This window comes from Neovison vison, chromosome 8, assembly GCF_020171115.1.
Source record: "Neovison vison isolate M4711 chromosome 8, ASM_NN_V1, whole genome shotgun sequence".
NCBI lineage: Eukaryota > Metazoa > Chordata > Mammalia > Carnivora > Mustelidae > Neogale > Neogale vison.
In genome coordinates, this window is record NC_058098.1 from 39303491 (window position 1) to 39328534 (window position 25044).

The 25044-nt window shown below is 35.6% G+C and overlaps 1 protein-coding gene across 1 annotated transcript in view; it reads left to right on the forward strand.

The window, feature by feature from the left end:
- The window catches only part of MACROD2 (mono-ADP ribosylhydrolase 2), a 1971347-nt gene that overhangs the window by 69952 nt on the left and 1876351 nt on the right, over nucleotides 1-25044 (forward strand). Inside the window, exon 3 of the mRNA XM_044263475.1 lies at nucleotides 9632-9739. Coding sequence (XP_044119410.1) covers nucleotides 9632-9739 — 108 coding nt within the window. The remainder of the gene's footprint in view (nucleotides 1-9631; nucleotides 9740-25044) is intronic.

The window sequence follows — 25044 nt, forward strand, 5'->3', positions numbered from 1 at the left end:
AATGCCTGTGGGAGACAGGTAATGTAACTAAGTTAGCCTGGTTTACATGTAAGCGGATATACTCTTGTTATAAATTGGAAAGTGAAGGATGCCTATCCAAAGTATGTAACCTCTACTCACATGTCATGTAGGGATGTGGGCTCAGTATTTCTAGATCTCCTGGTTTTTCAAAAGAAGTGGGAAAACTAGGTTTTAAAATGAAATCTCACATTTAATATGAAATGTATTTTTGAAGTTTAATTAAATGTTTAATTAAATTTTTAATTAAACATTTAGTTAAAAATTAAAATGCAATTTCAAAATCAAAACAATAATGATACTATTTAGGCTAAAAAAAATCTTCAGCAGAAACTGTTAATTTGTGAGTTCTTTAATAGATCTTAAACAGCCACCATCCAAGGCCTTCTATCATCTGGTTCAAACCTGGATAGCTCGAGTATTATCTGCCACTACCCCTCAGTTTGTGGTGGTCTTCATATTTTCATTCCGGGTGAATTCTTACTTTTCCTCAATGTGTACTCTGTTTTCTGCCCCTGTGATTGGGAATGGCCTTCCACCTTGTCACCTCCATTCCATTCTGTAGCCCTCTGGTACTCTTACTGATCCTATAAAACTCAGCTTGGAAGTTTCACTTTTATAAAACTTCACTGAATGTTATTGCCCTGTCTGAAACTCAAAGCACTTTGAGTCTTTGTTATGGCATTGGTAATAATCTTCCTTGTACGGAAGTTATTTTTGTATGTGTTATTGTCATTCTTCTAGAAGGTGGAGTTCATCTTTGCTGGGCTTTTTATTTCTTGCATTACTTAGCATGGCCATCATGACTGGAATACCTGCCTCCCTAATCAGGTGAAGTGTCCCCTACCTATGAGCACTTTATCTGTAGGTTTTCTTGGCTTTCCCTGACAGAGTTAGCTTGGAGTCCCAGGGCTGGGAGAAAAAAAAATCTGTTGTTGAGATTTTTCATCCATGGAAGCTCCATGGAAGTTGGAGCTAGGAAGAAAGGCAGGGGAATTGAATCTCAAGCCAATTAAAGAAATGAGCTATTAAGGTGGAAGGGCAAAACAGGCAGGAATCTGGAATATGGCATCATGGTTATTAGGCAGGCATGATCAGATAGGAGATGGAGGTTTGCAGATCAACAGGCTGCCTAGTTTTAAGATATAATCTCAGAAATACAGCCTGTATTTCTGGGGTTCCTCTAATTCTCAGGCTGTGTGTCCTTAAAGCCCCTTAATGAAGTCAAAATTATTTTTTTGATCATCTTGATTATAAATTTAATTTAATTTAAACATTAATTTCTTTAGACATTTGCTTGACCTTTACTTTTTTGATTTTGTAGCGTAGTGTAGCTGATTTTTCTGGCATCCTCAGAATGGAAGAGGTGCACTGGCAGCAGGTTCCTTGTTGAGGGACCACCAATCAACTCACTGGTGCCCTTGGTGGCTTTTCTGTATCATGCCCATGGATGCTAGAATACAGAGGATGTTAGTATATGGGAGCACAAGAATTTGAAGTATTCCTAGGCACTTCATGTGAGTGTCCTCCAGCATCTTAGTTTTCCAAGCATGGGCAGGTGACCTAGTAATGGTCCCTTAGCTCTTTGTCAAGTGGCCTTTAGATAGTTTGGCAGTTCTAAGAGAAAGCTATAAGACAATTTTGTTCAACATTTTTAAAAATTTGAAATGTAAAATATAATTATGACTTTTATGAAAATTCTGTTATATTATCAATTGTAGTCTTAAAAATTACACTTTTAAAATAGGATGCTTTTGGTCAGTTAATTAAGATTCATTTAACAAAGCTTGGTACTCCTAATGTATCTTATTGTCATTAGTGAGTTAATAACATTTGATTCAGTTTGTTTTTGCTGTTTTTACTATAGCATTGCATTATATTCCTATCTCATAAAAAGGATCAATATCTTTAAAATGGTTTATGGATGCCTAAGAAAAGAGGTGAAATAGTAACATAAATGCGAGAATCCGGAATAAACTAGTAAGTGTAAATAGTACCAGGCTCCCAGTGCAAGCAGAGGATGTGTTGGGATGAATGAATCTGCAAATCTTGTATAAAGAAATAAAAAAGAGAAAATATAAATTGAAGATACATGATTAATATCAACAAATTTGATTTTATTACATAATCCCCTAATCCCTGGTGTGTTTTATATTATGAAACATTGTCAAATTGTAGCAGGAAACCACTGAGGCCTTTACATTATTTTTAAGGCATGGTAACAGTTGGGTCCATGGTCAAAGGAGGGAGACTGATACAAAGCGAAGGTCAAGCAAAGCTTTATTTCGCGCCAAGCATCGAGAATCAAACTGACCCGCCAGGGCCATCTCTTACAAAGAGGCGACCCCTCCCAGTCTCACAGACTAACTTTTATAGAGCAAAGACCATGTGGTTGAGCCTGGCCACACACAGGTGGCCAACTGAATTACAATTCACCCATAGTAGCTATTTGAACTAGCCTATCACTCTGGTCAGAACTGGCACCCAAAAGGCAGGGCCCACATTCTTGGGTGGTTAGGGAGGTGTTTTCCTGATTGGATGTCTCCACCTGACTTGACTCATCCTTGTATTCTGGGCTCTGTTACCTCTCCCTGACCTGATACGTCCTGGTATATGGGCTCTGTTATCAGGGGCTGGTCAGTCATATTTTTCTGGTTTCCCAGACTTGTTTCTAAGTAAGTTCCTCTGGGGAGGCAGAGTCAATCTAAGTTTACTGCATAAACAACAAAATGGCTTGCTCTGGCTAAGTAGGCCCTTACAGTAACCACTTTGATAAGCCAATTGTATTTTTTTTTCTAGGACAATGCTTTTGTGGGGGGTGAAATTCCTATATTTTGCAATAAAGGGAGAGAAGGGACTTAAATAACAGGCACCTCATTCAGAATTAGACTCTTCGAGATAAAAATAGGTAAATGAGAGCTTGCATAGCATGTTGGGTAAGAGCATGGGCAGCCTGAATTCAGATCCCAGGTTTGTACTTACCAGCTTTGTGTACTTGGTCAAACCATCTCCTTTCTATAGGCTTCAGCTCCCTTATCTACATAGAGGGAATATTAGTAATGTATACTACATAGATTTGTTAGAATGCTTAGAACTAATATTTGTTATGTGTTGTAATAGTACCTAGTACCTTGTAAGTGTTATCTAAGTATCAATTAAATAAACTGGAACTAAATAAAAATGTTTTTATAAAGATGAGATTATGTCTTAAATGGATATAAAATGAACACTTAACAACAATTTTATTTAACTGTGATTCAAAGGAGGATTTAAAGGATCCATAAATATAGGTAGTAAGGAACTCTGAAATTAATTTATAAATAAATGCAAATTGACCACAGAACAACATCAGTTGCATTCAAGAGAACAAAATTTATTTGCATTTCTATGGACAAGAATCATTTATATTTTTTTCTCTTTTCTACAATTTACAGACTTGTATAATAGCTCAAAGACAATGAGAGGTAGAGATTACACTGATGGGTAAACTAGATAGGACGTCCACTATTTTCTTTTCTTCGTCATATTTAAGTCTTTCAGTATTTTCTGACATGTCAAACTATTACAAATAATAATAAAACCAATTCAAAGTTAACAAATATTATTTGTTACTATTCCTCAGTGTAGGAAGTAGAGGAACAGTTTCTTTCTTTCTTCCCAGTTACCACTTTTGAATGTCACATGACATTAACAAAGACTTTCTCTTTAACCAGACTTTAATTTGATTCCTCTAAGCCCTTTTCTTGACGAGGTCCTGTTTTTATTAGACCTGCATAGCCTGGTGTTAGCAAGAATTTTGCCAAGTCAATTTAAAGAGAATTCCCTACCCTGGATTTCTGATCACCTTTTATATCTGATCTTGGAAGCCTTGTCTTCACTCTTGACTGATTGGGGATCTGTTGGTGAGGCTGACTCCCAGCCAGTGCCCTGGATGACACTCAGTTAAAGCCTAGAAGAATCTTAAGATTCTAAGTATACTCTCAGAAGCTGACATAGAGCCCCACGCTTCTTTGTGTGAAAGGTACTTATTGGGCTGAAGGTCTTTCTTCCTAGCTCTTTGTTTTGAGTAGTGGTTTACTCCTGGGCTGCAAGGGTTTTTCCTTGCTCTTTGTAGGCCTCTCTCTTCCTTGTATTTGATCCTGTTCCTCTCTTGGGAATTTTTTAGTCCGTTGAAATGCCCTTCTTGAGATCCTGCTGGCTGTATGCTCTACCATCTCTGTCTAGTTCCTTTCTTACTGGCTTAGCTTTACTAGTGATAGTTTGGAACTTCATTGGCTTCTTTGGAAAACTAAAGACCTCCCCAAAGTGGCTGCTCTAAGATCTCTCCCTTCCCATTGCCTCTGATTTTCCTTCCTTCTCTTCGAATCCTTGATCTTCCCTTCCACTTCCTTGGATTCTTTGGTATGTACATCAGATCTCTAACTTCAACATCCCTCTGGCCCCTCTGCAGAATTTTACCCCTTCCAGTAAAGCTTCTCAACTCCCTAAAGTCACTTGAACTTCAGCCTCCCTGCTTCTCTTGGGGGGAAGGGGAGGGCTCTCAAAAGCAACTACTTAAGCTGAAACAAGGAAGAAAAGGTACTTGGAAGCAGACTGCATGTTTTATATACCAGGTAAGATTTGGAGACATGCTGCTTGATGTCTCCTCAGGCAGTTTCTCTCTAAAATTTCAATCCACAGATTCTATAAGATTACATATGAGAGCAAATGAAAAATCTTGAAATTCTCCCTTACAAATATTGGTAAATGCATTAACCCTTACATTGAACACGTTACCTTAACTTGTTCTTTTTTCCAGAAACATAATTTGGATAAAATTATCAAGGGGAGCATAGACCAGAGTATACTTCTGTGTTTACCTGACTTATGGTTAAAATTTTAGAATTAAAGTGTAAGATTTTTGTTTATGTGTGTGTGTGTGTGTGTGTGTGTGTGTGTGTATACACATACATATTACTTTTCTACTTTAGGATGGTATTACCAAATTAATCCATGAAATCCCATAAGGGAGAAGTCTATTCAAATTGGTTTAGAGGTAAATTAGAGCTTATAAAATTAAGTATTTCTAAAGCTACCAGAAACACAGAAACTAACTCAAATACTTTCATGTGATTTGGATAAAACTTTGGTAAATAAGATTAGTTTAATTGTTTAATAAAACAGCTGTATCTTGGGAGTTATCATCAATAAGTATAATCAAGCATACATTTTGTTATGCTAAGTTTATTAGTCAAGTAAGGTTGTGTCATATCTACTAGATATTTAAATTATAAAAATTACAAATTCAACCCAAGACCAAATGTACAAGTAAAAATGCAGTAAAAATTAATTGCCTGATATCCATGACTTCCTGTATATCATGCATAGCAGTAAAAGAAAAATCCATGTATTTAACTTTTTTAGGTTTTTGCTTTTGTTCTGCTTGCCTAATGTTCATGTGCTGTAAAAATAGATGACAGGGAAATAATGTGAGGTGATAGTGAACTTTGTTCAATGATGTGATATGTCTGCCTAAAAATAGTTTCTAAAATCTTTTTAGTACCTTTTAACCTTAAGCTTATGCTAAATTAAATTGAGTAAATCTAGATTATTTCTAAGTAAAATACTGAAATGCTAATTATTGAGCATAATTTTTTTTTGGCATTTTCCTTTTGTGTGGTATTAAATATATATATATATATATATATATATATATTTATTTATTTATTTTTTATTTATTTGAGAGAGAGAGCATGAGAGGCGGGAAGGTCAGAGGGAGAAGCAGACTCCCCATGGAGCTGGGAGCCTGATGCTGGACTCGCTCCCGGGACTCCGGGACCGTGACCTGAGCCGAAGGCGGTTGCTTAACCAACTGAGCCACCCAGGGGCCCCGGTTGTAAATATATTTGAGTTTGTGAATAAATAGGTCCTTTTGCCATATTGTAAAACTTGTACTATAGCATTATCTCTAGAAATTGAGAGATGGTATATTCATAAAATTTGCTAGACTGCTACGGAATACTCATATGTTACGATTTGTAAAAGGCGAAAGATTTATGCGATCTGAAGAGAAACCAGAGTTATATGTTACGATTTGTGATTGTTTACTTAATCATCTCTATAAAATAAAGAGTACATTAAAATTAAGTTAAAAATGATAATATATGTAAATGAAGCCATTAGAAGCCATTAGAAATAATAAGGGTAAAGAGAAACAACTCTGTATGCAAAGTCTGCAAAGAATGGAAGATTAAAAAAATTTTTTTATTGTTATGTTCAATTAGCCAGCATATAGTACATCATTAGTTTTTGATGTAGTATTCAGCGATTCATTAATTGTGTATAACACCCAGTGCTCATCATCACACGTGCCTTCTTTACTACCCATTGCCAGGTTACCCCATCCCCCCAACCCCCTCCCTTCTGTAACTCTCAGTTTGGTTACCAAAGTCCAGAGTCTATCATGGTTTATCTCTCTCTCTGATTTCTTTGGAATGGAGGATGTTTGTTGTTGTTAAGGCAAAGAAAGAGTCATTTTGCCCTAAATCAAGATCACTGATTATTTCAGAATGAGGAAGAGGAAAAAATGCAAACACCTGAATGGATATAGAGAGTAGTAAAAGGTTTGAAGAAGAGGAATTTTATCTGGGATCAAGCTGGCTAAGATTGAATGGATCTATTTATTAAGGTTTTTTTTTTTGTTGTTGTTGTTTTCTTTTTAATGAGCCCAATGATATACCGATGGAAAACTAGAGTTGGGTTTTCTCTCTGAAAACAATGACGTTTTCTTGGATTATTGCTCTGTACTTAATAAGAGATTGTAAGGCATTTTCTTTACCTTTTAAGTAATCTGCCTAGGAAACAAAGATTCTGTGTCTGATCAAAATAATTTCCTGTGCTTTGTGTCGTCTTTATTATATTTGTTTGTGAGAATCTAAGTATTTTTTCATGAGGATCTACAATCCTATTTAATCAAGGGTTCAAATCTTTTGACCTTTTTTTTTTACAACTTCCCATAATGAAGTCCAAAATGCAATCCTAACTTTAAACTGAAATTGACATTTCCTAGACAGCCCCTGAAAAATCTGAAAGGATTTGTTCTTTCACCTTGTAAAAAAGAAATGTTAAATAATTTTTGGGTTTTTAAAAATATTTTATTATTTTATTTTTTAAAGAATTTTATTTATTTATTTGACAGAGAGAGATATGGTGAAAGAGGGAATACAAGCCTGGGGAGTGGGAGAGGGAGAAGCAAACTTCCCATGGAGCAGGGACCCTGATGTGGGGTTCAATCCCAGGATGCTGGGATCATGACCTGAGCTGAAGACAGCCACTTAACTCTGAGCCACCCAGGTGCCCCTGGGCAAATATTTTGATATTTAAATTGTATGGGAGACATTGTTAAGTAAGAAGTGATGCTTAGAAATAAGTCAATCAGAGAAAGATAGTTATCACATGATCTCTCTGATATGAGGAATTTGAGAGGCAGGGTTGGGGGGGAGTTGTGGAGGGTAGGGAGGAAAAAATAAACAAGGAAGGAGACAAACTGTAAGAGACTCCTAATCTTAGGAAACAAACTAAGGGTTGCTGGGAGGTGGGGTGGAAGGGATGAGTGGCTGGGTTATGGATATTGGGGAGGGTATGTGCTATGGTGAGTGCTGTGAATTGTGTAAGGATGATGATTCACAGACCTGTACCCCTGAAGCAAATAATACATTATATGTTAATTTAAAAAAATAAATATTTTAGAGCCAAAAAAAAAAAAAGGAAAGGAAAGAAGTGATGCTTAAGCTTCCCTAGGTTGTATTTGTGTAAATATAGATATTTAAGAAATTATATGAAGTTTATATAAATTTGCCAGTACCCTTTTGTCTGTGATAAGTCCTGGTATAATATTATCAGTTACAATTCCAGTTATTTAAACACTGTATGTTGTAGAAATAACCAAATTCCCTCATCAGTTGCATTATTTTAATAATGAACTCTTCAGATCTTTAATCATGTAAAAAAGTCTTTTATCATTCACAGATAGCTTTTATTTTACTCTGACTCTTCCTTGAAAGTTCTTGAAGTCACAGGCTCAGAGACCATGGAAAGGGCTATGACAGGTCCTCTGGGCTACAGGCTTGTGAAGCACTAGTGTTTTTTTGTTTTTTTTTTTATTTTATTTATTTATTTATTTTTATTTTGTTTTTTTTTTTTTTTTTAAGATTTTTTTTTTTATTATTTGACAGAGATCACAAGCAGGCAGAGAGACAGGCAGAGAGAGAGAGGAGGAAGCAGGCTCCCCACGGAGCAGAGAGCCTGATGCGGGGCTTGATCCCAGGACCCTGAGATCATGACCTGAGCCAAAGGCAGAGGCTTTAACCCACTGAGCCACCCAGGCGCCCCAGCACTAGTGTTTAAATAACTTTGAGACCATGCTACTGGATTGAATAAGGATTTCCAGCACTAATGGAGAAGCTGACTGGTTTGAAAAACTGCTAACTCAGGATCAAGCTGAACAAGAAATTACTTACATTAAAAAAAAAAAAAAAGGATGAATATATTTGTAAAAAGTATTCAGTAGAACAGAATAGAGAATTTAGAAATAGTTCTCAGCTTTCCTAGAGGTATATTGAAAAGCTTTTTATGTATAGTAAACATATTTTAAAACATTGATGTTATACAGCTTTACCGAATGTCTTAATGTTACTACCCGTTAAAAATGAATGAAACTCAAATTATAGTATTGCCATAAAACATTGAAAAATCTGTCAAGTTGTAGAATGTGATGTTTTTGCTTGTTTTCAATATACAAGCCAGCTGGTTGTTGTGTGCTGGGCAGAGCTTTTTCGCTTTTAAATCTAGCAGCGCCCTCTAGAGTGAAAGGCTGCTACAGTTTGATAAGAAAAGCATCTTCACCTATTCAAATATATTTTTCCAAGATTTTATTTATTTATTTCACAGAGAAAGAGAGATAGAGCACAGTAGGGGGAGTGGTAGGCAGAGGGAGAGGGAGAAGCAGGCTCTCCATTGAGCCGGGAGCCTGATGTGGGGCTCCATCCCAGGACCCTGGGATCATGACTCTGAAAGCAACCTCTTAACTGGCTGAGCCGCCCAGGCGCCCCATCCATTCAGATATTCTTGATCCATCCCATTCTGAGGGACATTTCTTACTTAGAAGTAGGACATTTGTTACTTAGAAGTAGCAGAGAGCTGAACCTACATGTTTTTGTTCTGAGTGAACATTCTTTTCAAGGATGACTTTAGCTAACTAGAACAAAATAGAAATAAGATTGTTCACTGTAAAAATTTATTTTGTTGTGGTGGTTGTGCATCTTTTATTTATTTTATGAAACTAGTGGTACACAATTTTATTTTAAATTTGGTGTTTTCATAATAATAACATTGAATTTTTGTTGACCAATGTAACATGTCTAAATTTATTGAATGCCTATTATATAAGTGATACTGCATTTGTATTGAGGAATATATAACAAAGAGAGAATAAGCCACAGCCCTGGTACTTACACATTTATTTCCACTTGTCTAGTATATCAGATTATGACCCATATTGGCTTTTGTATCAAAATTGTCTTTATTAAGTAAATTAAAACTATTACTATTGATATATATTCCTTTTCTATTACAGAAGAAAATACTCAGGAAACATCACAGGTGAAGAAAAGCTTGAGTGAAAAAGTTTCTCTCTATAGAGGTGACATCACATTGCTAGAGGTAGATGCTATAGTCAACGCGGGTGAGTACTTGATTTTTTTGGTGTGTGATGTATTTGTTATACAAGTATTATTTTAAAATATTTTTCATAAACAGGAATATAAGTATTTTATGAAAAGATGTCCTTCCTGGTGTCGAAATATCTTATGTACTTCCCTCTGGATTAAAAACACTGAGGACTGGTTTATGTATGTGCTACAGTTAATTTGCTAACTCATGGTATCCATGCTAAATTGAGACTATGGTACAGGACCACTGGAAGAGTGGTAGATTGTTGCAGAAAGTTCTGCTGAGAAAACTTTAGAAGCTCTATTACTGTTGATTTCATGCTTGAGTTAATAATTGTCCAGCATAAAAACAAATTAAGGTTTTTCCTTCTTTTGAAGAGGTTGTAAAGAGATGATTGAACACCAGAAAAAAGTAAAATAGAAAGTTAATTGTTTCTGCGATTTCCAAATCACAGTTGTTTGGTTGTTACTTTTCATGTTTGATATGGAATGCTTTAATTATTTTAATAACCAATTTTTATGTTTGAACATTGGGGAAATAGTTATGTTTTTTATGATAGTATCTCCTATATATTTTATTTTGTGGCTGTATATCAAGAAATGTGTAGTAGTTGTGAGTCTTTAAAAATAAATGTCAATAATAAGAGGATATTTAATGACTTTGTGTTTTACAAAGGTATGCTTTTTTCAGGTTGAAAATGCCAAATAAAAACAAATTTGGACTTAGGTAAGGAGAGGCTTTATTCAAAAAGATGATTACAGTAAGGAGAAGTGAACTATCCCAATAGGCAGAGGAAGAATATTGCAAAAGGAAGAACAACTTCTGTCATGAGATCTATAAGCATCTCAAAGGCCAAGCAGAAAGGGGCTTTTCTTTCATAGGAAGGAGTAAACCATCAGTCTTGGAACACTGAAAAAATAAGATAAAATTTTTTTAAAAAGGAGTAAACAGGATAAAAAGAATGGGGGTAGGGTACTAGGATGAGTTGGTGGCAAGATTGGAGAGCTGATCAGAGAACTTTCTTCCCCGAAGTTAGCTGATTCTTGGGAGAAGTGGTTCAAAAGGAGTTGTTCACTTTGCATTGCTTAGGGGTGGGTCAAAGTCCACAGACTTGAACTGAGGGGAAAAAAGCCTGACTGAAGTTTCGTCAACTACAGTTAATAGCCATTGACCAGCCAGAATGGTCAATGGGGACAAACAGTTCAGTTAATCATTTATGAGTGAAAGAATGGGAATTTGGAGGATCTGTGTCTTGGTCTTGTCATAGGTTACAGAAAGCCATCACAAGGTTTATTTGTCATATGGGCAAGAGTAGTTCTTTGCTGTAAGCTGTTTCCTGAAACACAGAAGGGTGAGGGGTAATTTTTTGGCACTCCCTGTTTTCTAGAAGTACAGGATTTACGTAAAGTTCAACATTGTCACAAGGTTCCCTTTGGTGATGAAAAAATTCACACAGGATAGTAGGAACATGCCTTGGTGGGTGAACAGAAGGGTCTCATGGAAGACTGGAACATTAATATAGCATCGTTTTGGCAATCCCACAGGAAGTTGGGAAGCCTAGTCAGCTTGTTATTCCTGTAGAATTGGCTATCAGTTGCTTTGTACTGTATTTGCTTTGCTATACTCAGAGCTGTTTCTCTCTCTTCTTCTGACGCCTCTGTAATTCCTTTCTCGTCTGTTACCTCTCTAAAATACAAAACTCTTCGAGAGAGGGGATATATCTTGGTCATTTAATCTCTACCCAATATGAATCATTTCTTTTGGACAGAATTATATCCTCCTATCACCTCTTAGGCTGTAAGTCTCTCTCCCTTGTAGCTAGTCCTTGTGGACTGTTCATTTGTGGCCCTGGGTATCAAGCTGGTTTTCTCTGACCTGTGGGACCTCTGGAAAAGACTGCACTTTGAAGGGATCTCATGACCTCCTCTCCATACAGAGGTTTTGTAAGATCACTGTAGTAACTAAGTTATTAATGATTTGTTATGCCCTAAATTCTATAAACGTATGAGCTATAATTTCAAAAAAATTTAAAAATATATTTATATATACACACACACACACATATGTATATGTATATATTTATATATCAACAGCCTTCCTGTATGTTCTTATAATTTCTAGCTTTTGATTCTAGTTCTGCTCTGTGGGATACAATTAATTACCCATATTTCCTTCTTAAATGCCTGAAGACCTCTCTCTTGAGTTTTGTCTTTCTTGTTATTAACGTAACACTGAATAGGCCATCTTAGCACACTTAATAATAGCAGTAATTATGGTTTTTTTTGGGTTTTGCTAACTGTATACCTGTGTATCTCCCCCTTATGGCTACAGACTGGTGTCTTTTCCATCTTCTGTGTTAACTTCCAAAGCAATGTCATGCCATTATGTTCTTAATAAATGCTTGATACTGTTTATGTGTTAGATTGAACTATATGTAATTGAACCATATGCTCCAAAGCACCTCTAACCAGTAGCACATTCAACATTGAGGACTTGACATAGTGAATCAGTGTGGCCCTGATTTTAAAAATGATTTATTTGATCAATAAATACAATATTTATGGGATAATTTTTATTGAAACAGAATAAAATGGTGCTAAGCAGGAGAATGCAACTAATGGGAAAACATCCCATCACTATTTTGATTCTTGTCCTTGCCTGTATGTGTAATTTTTCCATAGCTGCCACGTAGTATACAAGGGTTTGATGAATTAATATGAAGGCAGGCAGCAACTTTCACTCACTCCCAGAAACCATTTGGCAACTTTAGTCACCTGTCTGGCTGAGATTATATTACAATTTGGACATGTTCTACATCTCACAAGGACAACCTCATCAGGAAGTTCCTCTGTATATGGAAGAAAGATGCCAAATATACAGTGTAATTACTCTGTTTACAGCTTTCTGCTGTGCAGTTTGTTTGCCTGGTATGTAAGAAGAGGAACAGCTGTTAATCTTTCAAGTGAACAAGGCAACATGGCAGGAGATTCCAGAGCTGCCTCTGGTGAGAGGGGAATGAGAGGCAATGCCCCCAGTCATGGTGCCAAAGCAGCCCAGACATCACTTTCTATCAAACTTCCAACATTCTCTTTCCATGTGTATGTTAATATTAGTACATTGGAACACCTAGGCTTACCTGCCATAAATGAAATGATTTAATAGTAAAAGTTTTTCCTAATAAAATACTTTTCGACTTGCTTGGGTTTCTTTAAATGTGACCTAGGATAAGCCTTCTGTGTAATTTTTATTCTTCTTCCTAAGAAATAATACATATTTGGTATATTTAATAAAACAGATTTTATTGGCAGTAGGGTGGATAGGGCAGTAACACAAGTTTTAGAGTTAGGCAGACCCAGATTCAAATTCAGGTTCTCATACCTGGGGCCATTTTTTGTTTAAACTTTTTGTTTGTTTGTTTAAACTTTTTATGTTGAAATAATTATAGGAAATTGCAAAGAGAGTACAAAGAGTCCTATGTATCTTTCACCTTCACCTGTGTAAGCCCCCCAATGGTGACATCATATAGCTATAGTACAATATCAAAACCAGGAAACTGACATTGGTATATTATTATTAACTAGACTGTAGACCTTATTCCATTTTCACTATTTTTTAACCTGCATTTGTGTGTGTTTGTGTCTGTAGTTCTCTGCAGCTTTACTCCATGTACAGATGCATGGTTATCACCATAATCATGATACAGAACTGTTTGATTTTCTTGAAAAGAACTCCCTTTGTAGTGGCACCTGCCTCTTTGCCCTCCTCTCCTTGCACCCCTACCATTCTTCATCTCTGTAGTTTTGTCATTTTTAAGAATGTTACATCAGTGTACTCATACAGCATGTAGCCTTTTGAGATTGATGTTTTTCACTAAATATAAGGCCCTTGAGGTCCATTCAGATTGTTGCATCTATCAGGAGTTCATTCCTTTTTATTGATGAATAGTAGTCCCTTGCATGGATATACCAAAGTTTGTCCAACCATCCACACACTGAAGGACCTCTGGGTTCTCTTCAGAATCTTGACATAACCAATAGAGTTGCTATAAAAATTCATGTACAGGTTTTTGTATGTAACAGTATATAGGATGATCTGTTTACTGTGACTAGGTCATTGTATAAATTTGTATTAAGCCTGTTGGTCAAAGCATTTTGGTTTTTGCTAGAGTTTGGAGGAGAATACATTCATCTAATTTATGGTTCAGTATTTTATCATTAGAGACCATTTTACTTGTACCATAATTACAGAAATATTTTGTTGGTGATATAATTGTTATTCGTTTGTGGATTGTGGGCAATGTAATGAAAAAGTTGGTTAACTCTCCAACTCTTTGGGCAAAGATTCAGTTTTCCATATAGGGTTATTTAAAATGGAAAATGCAGAAGGTTCATTTGTTTATTTTAGTTCTTCCTGTCCCTACCCCAGCATGTGAAGGAGGGGTACATTTACATTGTAGTTAATCATGGAGGGTTGGAGTCAGAGCAATCATTATTTTAGATGTGTCTCTTTGACTTCCTGATCAACTGACCTTCAGTAAGTTTTTTTGAGCCTTAGTTTGTTCATTGGTAAAATGAAGATAATAATAGGGCCTGCTTCTCAGGACTGTTGTGAAAATAAAAAGAGATAATGTATACAAAGCATTTCACATAATAGTGCCTAGAATATAGGCACACTCAGTAAATGGTAGCAGAATTACACTGCTTAGTTATAAATCAGAAAGCTGATTTTTTCCTATTAAGGTCACAAGGTAGAGTTGTGCACTTGTGTGCACTTACATTTGACAGCAACTGCTTGATTCAATATAAATTTCGTCTCTACTAGTGAAGCACTTAAGTTTTATTCTTTATTGAATTTCGGTATTCTATGTTTTTCTTTTAACATTTTGTTGGGCAGTAATAGACATAAACACACACATACATTTATAGCCCAATGAAACTCCATCCAGATAAAAAAGCAGAACATTATTAGTACTTTGAAAGAGCCCTTAGTACACCCTAATATTTTGTAGTGAATACTAGTATATTTATTGTCCTGGCTTCTAGTAGTATAGGTTAGTTTTATCTTTTTTTGTATTTTATATGAATGGAACCATATGATATATATTCTTCAATATTTGGCTCTTTTAGCTCTTTTAGTGCATGTTTTTCAAGTCTTATGCACAGATATTACCTATTAAATGAATTTGTCCTATGTGTTTGCAACTTTAGCCATTATACTGTTAACTTGAATTTTGTCCAAGAAAAGTTGTCCAACTGTGAGGCTTTATGTTAAATGCCAAGTTTCTATAATATTTTTGGTAATTTTTATGAGCTAATGGCCCAGAAGAACTGTTTTAGTTTTCTTTAGTGATGTGTTTTTACTGTATTAATTGTAAATGTCATAATTGTGTCAAAAATTGAGATAATGACCTAATTGGATAGCCAATAATTTAATATCTAGGTATAATTTAATTGAAAGAAAAGTTGATATAGAATATATGAATATCTTCTTAGGTAAATCAGGTACTGGAACTGCATATGATGGAAGAAATTTTACTTTATAGAGGTTTCCTTAAACATTCATCTCCAATTACTTAAAATTAATGTTATATATTCATTTGGTAAAACCTAAATAAGGGATATTTGAAATTAGATTCCAAATCATTGAGAAAATAGATTCATTTACCCTCAGAAATATTTTAGGACAATTGACAGCAACTGCTTGATTCAATATAAATTTCGTCTCTACTAGTGAAGCACTTAAGTTTTATTCTTTATTGAATTTTGGTATTCTATGTTTTTCTTTTAATATTATGTTGGGCAGTAATAGACATAAACACACACATACATTTATAGCCCAATGAAACTCCATCCAGATAAAAAAGCAGAACATTAATAGTACTTTGAAAGAGCCCTTAGTACACCCTAATATTTTGTAGTGAATACTAGTATATTTATTGTCCTGGCTTCTAGTAGTATAGGTTAGTTTTATCTTTTTTTGTATTTTATATGAATGGAATCATATGATATATATTCTTCAATATTTGGCTCTTTTAGCTCACCATTATGAATGTAAAATTCATCTTGTTATATAATATTTCATTTTGTGAATATGCCATAATTTATCTGTCCAAGATACTATTGATGAGCATTTCAGTAAATTCCAATTTGGGATTATTAGTACTTTAGTGAACATTCTAACTTATTTTTGTGTGTATGCGTGTATTTTTGTGAATAAATATCTGTATATAGGCAAAGGGGAAACGATTACTGTACATCACCCTCTCCCTTCACTTCCCCTTCTATCTATGCTAGAAACTGCTGAAAAGTTTCAAAATCACCACTGTGGATAGCCATCATTCAGCTAACCTTGGAGATATGTTTGAATAGATGAGTGTGGGAAGAACCATTTTTTGAGATGTATTCTCAATAGTGGTTGCAGGTTTAAGTGTGAGCTTCCAGCTATAAGGATAACAGTGTGTTCCCTTAATGTCGTGTGAGGATAGAGAGAAAATAGGATTTCTGAGGTATACTGAGAAAAAGAGATTTAAATAAATCTAACAACCATCACCATTCCCAAACAGGAAGATGTAGTATGTTAAAGATCTCAGAACTCCTGGAATAACCTAAATTTCTAATCAAAATTCCATTGATATTTTTGGGATTTTGTTCTGATAGTAGTTATTTTGTTTTTTTGTTTTGTTTTTGAAATTGTTGAAATAATTCTAAAATTTATCTGGTAGAATAAAAGAATGAGATTCGCCCAGAAATACCTAAAAAGGCAGAAAAATGGCAGAGGTTGGGGGAAGAGTCACACAATCCCAAATTAAAGTATATATGTGAAAGCTGTAATAATTAAAAAAATGTACATCACTATCTCACACCTTTCATGAATATAAATTCTGTATGGAGTTTAATATAGATTAAAGAAACCATTTAAAAGGCAGAAGAAAACATATGTGTTTTACCTTTGGTGGGAAAAACCATTCTGAATTCAATCGAAAGAAAGAAACCAATAAGAAAAATACTGAAGAATTTGACAACGTAAATATTCTTGAATGTTTCAAGAGAAAGTCGTGCCATAAAAATACTTGAAAAGTAAATGTCAAATTGGAAAGAAATATTAGCAACATATATGACAAAAGTTTACTCTTGTTATAATAATAATAATAATAATAATAATCTTTCTCAATTAAGAAAAGACAAATGTCTAATGGATAACCTGGTTAGGAATATGAGCATGAAAGTCCTGGGATCAGGCCTGTGTTGTCTGCTTATCTTTCTCCCTCTGTTCTTGCTCTTTCTCTAAAATAAAGAAATAAAATGTTTTTTTTTTTTTTTTAATTTATTTGACAGACAGAGACCACGAGTAGGCAGAGAGGCAGGCAGAGAGAGAGAGGGGGAAGCAGGCTCCCTGCTGAGCAGAGAGCCTGATGTGGGGCTCGATCCCAGGACCCCGAGATCATGACCTGAGCCGAAGGCAGATGCTGTAAACCGCTGAGCCACCCAGGCGTCCCTCATTTTACTTTTTAAATTTTTATTTATTTCTATTTATTTTTTAAAAGATTTTTATTTATTTGGCAGACAGATCACAAATAGGCAGAGAGGCAGGAAGAGAGAGAGGGGGAAGCAGGCTCCCTGCCTAGCAGAGAGCCCGATGCAGGGCTCAATTCCAGGACCCTGGGATCATGACCTGAGCTGAAGGCAGAGGCTTTAACCCACTGAGCTACCCAGGTGCCCCATTTTATGTCATTTTAAATAGCTGCATTATTTTAATATATTATACAATTATATATAATATATTATATACACCTGAATATTTATTTAACTACTGTCTCAATGTAGGAAATTTAGATTGTTTTCAAGTTTTTTACTGTTATAAACAGGCTGAGACAAACATCCTAGTAGATAAATCTTTGTAAAAATCTTTGATTTCTTCCTTGGAGTAAAGTCTTTGAAGTGAAATAATGGGAGTATGAAAGGTTTTTTTTTTTTTTTTTTTTTTTTTAATTAACCTTTTTGGGGGTATGTAACTTTTTATATTTTGATGTATGTAACCAAATAGCTCTGAGAGGTTAAATGAATTTATATCTCTCAAGTATGGGTATGAATTTAAAAAAAACTGTGCTTCAGAATTGTATTTCATTGTTTTAATTTCCATTTCTTTGAAGAAAAGGACCGTCGTTTTTGAAAAGAAAACAGGATTTTACCTATACAATTTTATTGGCACTGAGAAGGTAACTTACTGGTGGTAGTCAGGAGACATTGGTTGAGGTTGGTTGGTCAGAGGCCTGATGAGTAGAGTACTGAGTGTTTCTCAAATGAGATACCCAATAGCTTAAGGTCCGTGCCACTGCTTCTCTTCCAGAAATTCAAGATGGTAGGGTCAGAGATAGGCACTGAAAGTCCTTAAAATAAAGAGGAACACTTTATTTCACTTTCAGAGTAAGTAGTACCTAGCATCTTTTTTTTAAGGATTTTTTTTTTAAGATTTTATTTATTTATTTGATCGACAGAGATCACAAGTAGGCAGAGAGGCAGGCAGAGAGAGAGGAGGAAGCAGGTTCCCCGCCGAGCAGAGAACCCCATGTGGGGCTCTATCCCAGGACCCTGGGACCATGACCTGAGCCGAAGGCAGAGGCTGAGCCACCCAGGCGCCCCAGTACCTAGCATCTTGCATAGCACTTGACACTGCGGATGTTTTATGGTATGGCTTTAGTTTTTAGAGGTCACCAAGTATAGTTTCTCTGAAAATGGAGCCTTTATTCTAGACAAGAAAATATCAGAGCCTACCCCTGCGGCTAGAATGTGTGGAATTTCAGAGGTGCCATTTAAGCTGGAATACTCCTGTTTTGTAAAGAGGGTCTTGACCTTTGCAGAAAAGATCTGCAGCTTCAGAAGCTGGACTAAACCGTCTCAATGTTACTTTCCATGTGGATTGAGCCAATTGAACTGAGACTGTGGGGGATGGATGGAACCAGTCCCCTCGGAGCATAAACAGCTGTGCCTACATTAGAAGAAGGGGCATGGGGAACTGGATTCTAATTCAGTAGTTAACAATAAATACAAATACCCTCTGCTATAGTTCAATTCTTATAATTGCATGACTTGTCAGAAATTGGTTATAGTTAAATCTAAGTAAGAGCTGAACTTTATAATGGTGCTAAATTACATTTCATAAGGCCTAGGCGCTATCTAATGCTCTTATACAACTTTATTTGGAATTCTCCATGTTCTTTTTTTTTTGAAATTATACAGTAAAATTTAAATGTTTTTGGTGTATACTCTATTAATTTTAACTAAAGGAAATGTATATTTTGTTATATATACATGTTGGCTTAATTTCTAAAAATTACTTCTTTGTGACTTTTGGGGAATTTCTATTTATGGGTTCAAAAGCATCTAGATGATATTCATTCTGTTCTTTTGTCTCAGTGCAGCTGTAATCATTTGGCTATTAATTTAATTTTTTTTCAATTAAGGTCTTCTTTATATGTGTAGGGAAAGGGAAAAGTGACATTGATTTCTGAATTCCGATCATTAATTTACATAAAATTAGGCTACATAAGTAATACTGGAGAAAATTAGCTTATCAGTAGAAACTAGACATCCTCATATTTGAATGAAATTTAAATCTATTAAACTTCAGTTTCAGAGAACTTAATGATTTTTATTAACTTTGTATTTGGTGAATAGTCCCTTTATGAAATTAATTCTATATACTTAAAAAGGAAAAAGGCAATGGTGGTAATTGAGTAGGAAGAATAATCTTATCTATAGCTCAGATTTTGTGCATTTTGATTGACAAGTGGTTTATTAAACTTGGGTATAATATAAAGGAAGATTTTGGCCATTTTGATAAGAAAGAAAGGTTGAGAATATTTTTCAACATTCTTAACTGGTTTAGCTTTCTCGTTAGAGAAGCAACCAATGTTTGCTTTAAAATAAGGACAAAAATAAATATTTTATTTTGGCATTTTATCAGCTGCTTTTTCACTATTCCTTTCACTTTTGTAACTGTTTGAAGAAACAGATTTATGGCATGAAGTTTCCCAGGCTTCTTTTGACCTTGAGATACAATCTGATTTTCTTTGTTAAGTTTTAATTTTATGACACATCACATCTCTGTTGTATCTAAAATTAAACTTTGGGATAAAGGTATATTTTTCCACATTGGGTTTGTGAACAGAATAAATTACCAGAGAATTATGTTTAAATAAATGTGTAAGTAAAGGAATGTTGACTAGGCTAGCTACACCTCCCCACATAAACAGCTTGTTAATGTGCAATCAGTCACCAGAGTTGCCATGAACTTGGAGCTTAATGAACAGGTGGAGAAAGAGGATGAATCCCAATCCAAAATGGATCTGACAGTTTATCAGGCAATTTCACTGATCGCTAATCCATTTTGCTTGGCAACTTAATTTATCACACAGTTAGAATTTTCATCCCATGGGTTTCCAAGTGGAAATTAATTCAGAAACATGTCCAGTCCATGGGGTTTAAGAGACCTGTTTAAGCTTTGTGAGGACATTTAGAAATAAATTATTTTAAGTGCATAAAATGGGTTTTCTCTTATGATTCCATTTGTGTTTATGTCCTCCTTAAAATGTGTAGATGGTGCTACCATTTGATAGTATATCATGACAGTGAATTCAGGTTTATTTGTTTATGTAAGAAAATTCTAGGTTAAATGGACAAATTGTTAATTTTAATTTATTAGTGAAATAATTAATAAAAGTGTTAAATAATCCTGTGAATGTAATTCTGTCTTTACATATATAAAAATTACTGATCTTAATGGGTTTGAAAGCATCCATAGCAAGAAATAATGAGCAAAAGAAATTATTTCTTTAAGGCTCACATCTTCTGGATACTTATACATTCTCTAATTAGATTAATTTATGGCTTTTTATTTAAAAATACCTATTAAAGCAATATTCTTTCAGGAAGGGAAAGAATGCAACCTGGGTCTCATGGGTCACACTCTGACTCTGCTTAGGATTTGCAAGGATAAGCCTCATTAATTGGACTTGGCTTAGGACCTGGCTATGGTTTAAAATATCCTCAAAGTCAGAAACACATTTTGTTCACTTTTTGAAAACTTGATTTATAGTGGATAGAAAGTTAAATTGAATATTGATCCTTGAAAAGCAAATGTGTCCTGTAAAAATGACGAAACAAAGAACACAATAAAAGTTGATAGAGTGATTGATTGTCCACAGCCTGGGGACAGGAGCCGCCTCCTCGGATGTCATCTTCTCTAGGCATCTCTAGCTCTGATAGGGTGATGGGGATGAAGTGTTAGAGGAGATTAGTTGCATACTGGCATGAAGTGTTACATTTTATAAGAAGATTGAGGAAGGCTGGTAACAAATCATTTCTAAGAAGGAATTTGAGGAATGAGGAATAAAACACAAGATCAATAAAATCTATGATATAACTCTAGGAGGGGACACCAGGGAATTCCTTATAATTTCTCAAGCTGTGTAACACATTCAAAAAGAATTTAAGTCAGTGAAAAATAATTGGGATGACAGAAAACCTCAAACTGGCATAATGCTGTCATTGATTGGATGTGTCAGGCAAATTGTGGCTATCATTCTTGTGACCAGGCTGATTAAAGTAATATCTTCATAATCTAGAGGGGCTCAGTGTTGAATCATCCTGGCACCTTTCCCAAATCCCCTTAAGGAGTCTTTGGCATTTTTCCCTGGAACATATTGCAGACCTGTGCCTTGTCATTGTAGAAACTAGACTTTCATTTTTAAAGTTAGGAGAAAATGGTCATTGAGTCCAGTATTAGTTTTGGGGAATCAAACCAAAATAAAAAAACATCTGCAGGGCATTGTTTGACTTTATTCTTCTTTCTTATTAGACTAATGATTGCAGTAAACTCTCGTGGGCATCAGAATCACCCAGAAGCTTGTTTTAAATGCTGTTTCCCAGCCTCTAGTACCCCAGGATTCAGATTCAGTGGGTCTGGGAGGTGCCCTTGGAATCTCCAATTAATAGGCATCCTGCTGTAGAGGTTCTTTTGGGAATCATTTCCATAAATGATGGGGCTTAGAGCAGGCCAAGAAAAGAAAGGTCCATGCACTTGCTCTCTGGTACTCTTTTTTTAGACATTTTTGAAATCTTTCTTCAGGGCTATCACAGATATGTGTTGGAAAGAGCTGTATCTCCCTCCATTCTCATAAAGCAATTGAGCTTTAATATTTCCTTTTCCTTCTCTTCCTGTCCCTTTCCTCCTTATTTTCCTCTTACTGTATCCTTTTCTCCTTTCCTTCCTTCTTTCTAATGCATATTGTGTTAAATTTGTGCCTAATTTTCTGCCAGACATTGGGATGATAGTCTTTGTTCTAAAGGACCTTATATTGTCCAGGAGGATGTATATGTACTATATAATGCGGGACTAATGACAAGTGGCATTGAAGAAATATGAGTCAAATGCCAGGGAAGGAGTCATTATTGTGAGTGTGGGTGTTAGGAGAGACTTTATAGGTATGATGGTAAAGCATTGAGGAGAATAACATTTTAGTAGGCATAAGGATAAGAAATTGCATGAAAAAAGATCCCAGACATGAGAAAGTCTGGCCTGTTGAAGAAATGGTACATTGGTTTAAGGTTTGTTTGTGGCCCTGTGGAAATATCACTGGACAAGGAGTAAGGAGACTGGGTTTCATATGTTGGTGTGGGCCTAATGTTGTGGTGACCTCCAGTGTGTGTCCATATTTATGTTTGTGTTACTTTATTGGCTCTAGTCTTTGGTTTATCTTTCTGCATGGCTAATTTGTCTCAAAGGAGAGTATATACTATTTCCCGTGCTGTCTTTCTGGACTATCTCTGATTAATCACCACACCAAAAACCCATCACTAAATCAGGTGGGGAAACAGCAGAATTTAGTGGTTGTGGTAGGCTGAAAAACAGACTCCTCCCCCCAAAGATATCCACCTCCTAATCCCTGGAGTTTATGAGTATTACCTTAGATGGCTGGTATAATAAAGTTAAAGATCTTGAGATCTGACGACACACATAAGAGAAGGCAATGTGAAGATGGAGCTGAGAGAGATCGGAAGATGCTAGCCTTGAAGATTGGAGTGGTATGGCCATACAGAAGGAATGCTGGCAGCCACCAGAAGCTGGAAAAGGCAAGGAACTTCTCCCTGGAGTCTACAGAGGGAGGGCAGGCTTTCTGACATCTTGGTTTCTGTTCAGGAAAACTGCTTTTGGACTTCTGGTCTCCAGACTCTGAGAGGATACATGCGTACTGTTTGTAGGCCATGTAGCTTGTGGCAAATTTTTTAATAGCAACTCTAGGAAATTAATAGTGAAGAGGTTGCGTTCTGAAGTTGGAAAGATAGGGATCTTATTTTCAGTGTGATCTTAAACTGTTCCTCAGAACTCTAATTATAGAGGAGCTTTGAGGAGGAAATGGGCTAACGTGTGTATGTGCTTTGTATGGTGTTCAGTTCCTGGTACATTTTATAAATTGTTTAATAAATATTAAATATGGTGGGGATCGTGATGTTAACAGAAAGACTACAGCTTGGAAGGAGATACCTTTTTTTTTTTTTTTTAAAGATTTTATTTATTTATTTGACAGAGATCACAAGTAGGCAGAAAGGCAGGCAAAGAGAGAGAGGGGGAAGCAGGCTCCCTGCTGAGCAGAGAGCCCGATGCGGGACTCGATCCCAGGACCCTGAGATCATGACCTGAGCCGAAGGCAGCGGCTTCACCCACTGAGCCACCCAGGCACCCTGGAGATACCTTTTGATTGAAAAACTTTTTTGGTAGCTAGTAGAAATGACCTCAGTGAAGACTCAGTTAGTTCACTGATTAGAAGTTCATATTGCTTTTAATTCTTCTAATAGTTCCAGAAGTTTGAATTGAAATGGAGTCTTATATTTTTCTTCAGTGCTACATGTAGCCACCCATGATAAGAATAGAAATAAAGATCAGAAAAAAAGGTAAAGTAAAATACAAAATAGAAATACACGGGTTGTAGTGATCCTGATTTTTTCTTTATGAAAATTTATCCAATAAATAAATTTGTGTTGGAATTATCAGGCTTTCAAACATTATTCTTCAAGCATGAAACAGCCACCCTGTTAGTAAGCCAAAATACTAGATCTGTAGATTTACTGAGCCATAATGGGTAGCCTTGACTAGATTGCTCTGCATTCTAATAGAAATGATGTCATTTAAGAATCAGGTTGATCTGATTTGTGAGTCTTGGGAAGACAGCTGCTTGGAAGCAGTGACAAGTCTTATCCCAGTTGCCACTGGTATAGTTGACAGTCTCACTGGTATAGTGAGACGGCTCACTGCCTAAGAAGTGAGGCTTCTGTGAGGCAGAAGCCGCATTGTGACTCATTCTGTCACAATGAGGCTTCTACCCATGAAATGGATTATTATTTAGAGAATTTTATCTTCTTGAGAATTATTAAAATACAATTAACAAATGTAATCTCACTATAGTGTTTCATCTGATCAAGAGCTTTCTAAGGGCAGGGACTGTTTCCCATGTAGGTATCTCCAGTGCCTTCCATTATGGCCTGTTGTTAGTCTCAGGAGACGTTTGTAGAGCTAACGAATGGTTGAGTATGTTGCTTCCTGTGATCATTAGTTAGAATGATGGTAAATAGACTCAGATATCAAATGTTTTCTTTTTGCTATCAGTTAGCAGGGCTTTCTCAAATGGTACACTTTTAAATTTTTTAATCTGAATTCTTTCTTTTCATTTAAAATTTCTTTGGAAGCACAAATTATATGCATAATCATATAAATAAAATAAGAGGAGGGTGCCACGATGGAGCAGATCACAGGTCGTGATCTCAGGGTTGTGAGATCGACCCCCATGTCAGGCTCTATGCTCAGTGGGGAGTCTGCTTGAGAGTCTTTCTCCCTCTGCCCCTGCTTCCCCCACTACTGTGCTCTCTCTCTTTCTCTAAAATAAATAAATCTCTAAAAAATATTTTAAAAAATAAGAGGATATAGATTTTCACTTACAGTACTCTCTAGGAAACTATGGGGTTTTTTCCTATTTGTTTTGATTTATTTATACATATTTTGGGGGGAATATTTTTGATTAGAACCCAGGTTTATTTTGGTACACAGAATTTTCCACTTAATAAAAACAATCTTCATATGGTTTTATACAGTTCATAATTATAATTTTAAATGGTTACATAATATATTCTCTACTTCTTTTTCTCTGTAACTCCCCATTTTACCATCTGCTTTGTCTTTCTGGTGAATTCCACTTAGTTTTAAAGTCCTGGTTCAATGATCCTTCATTTCTCTTGACTTTTGTGATCCTAGCACTTTATATGTACA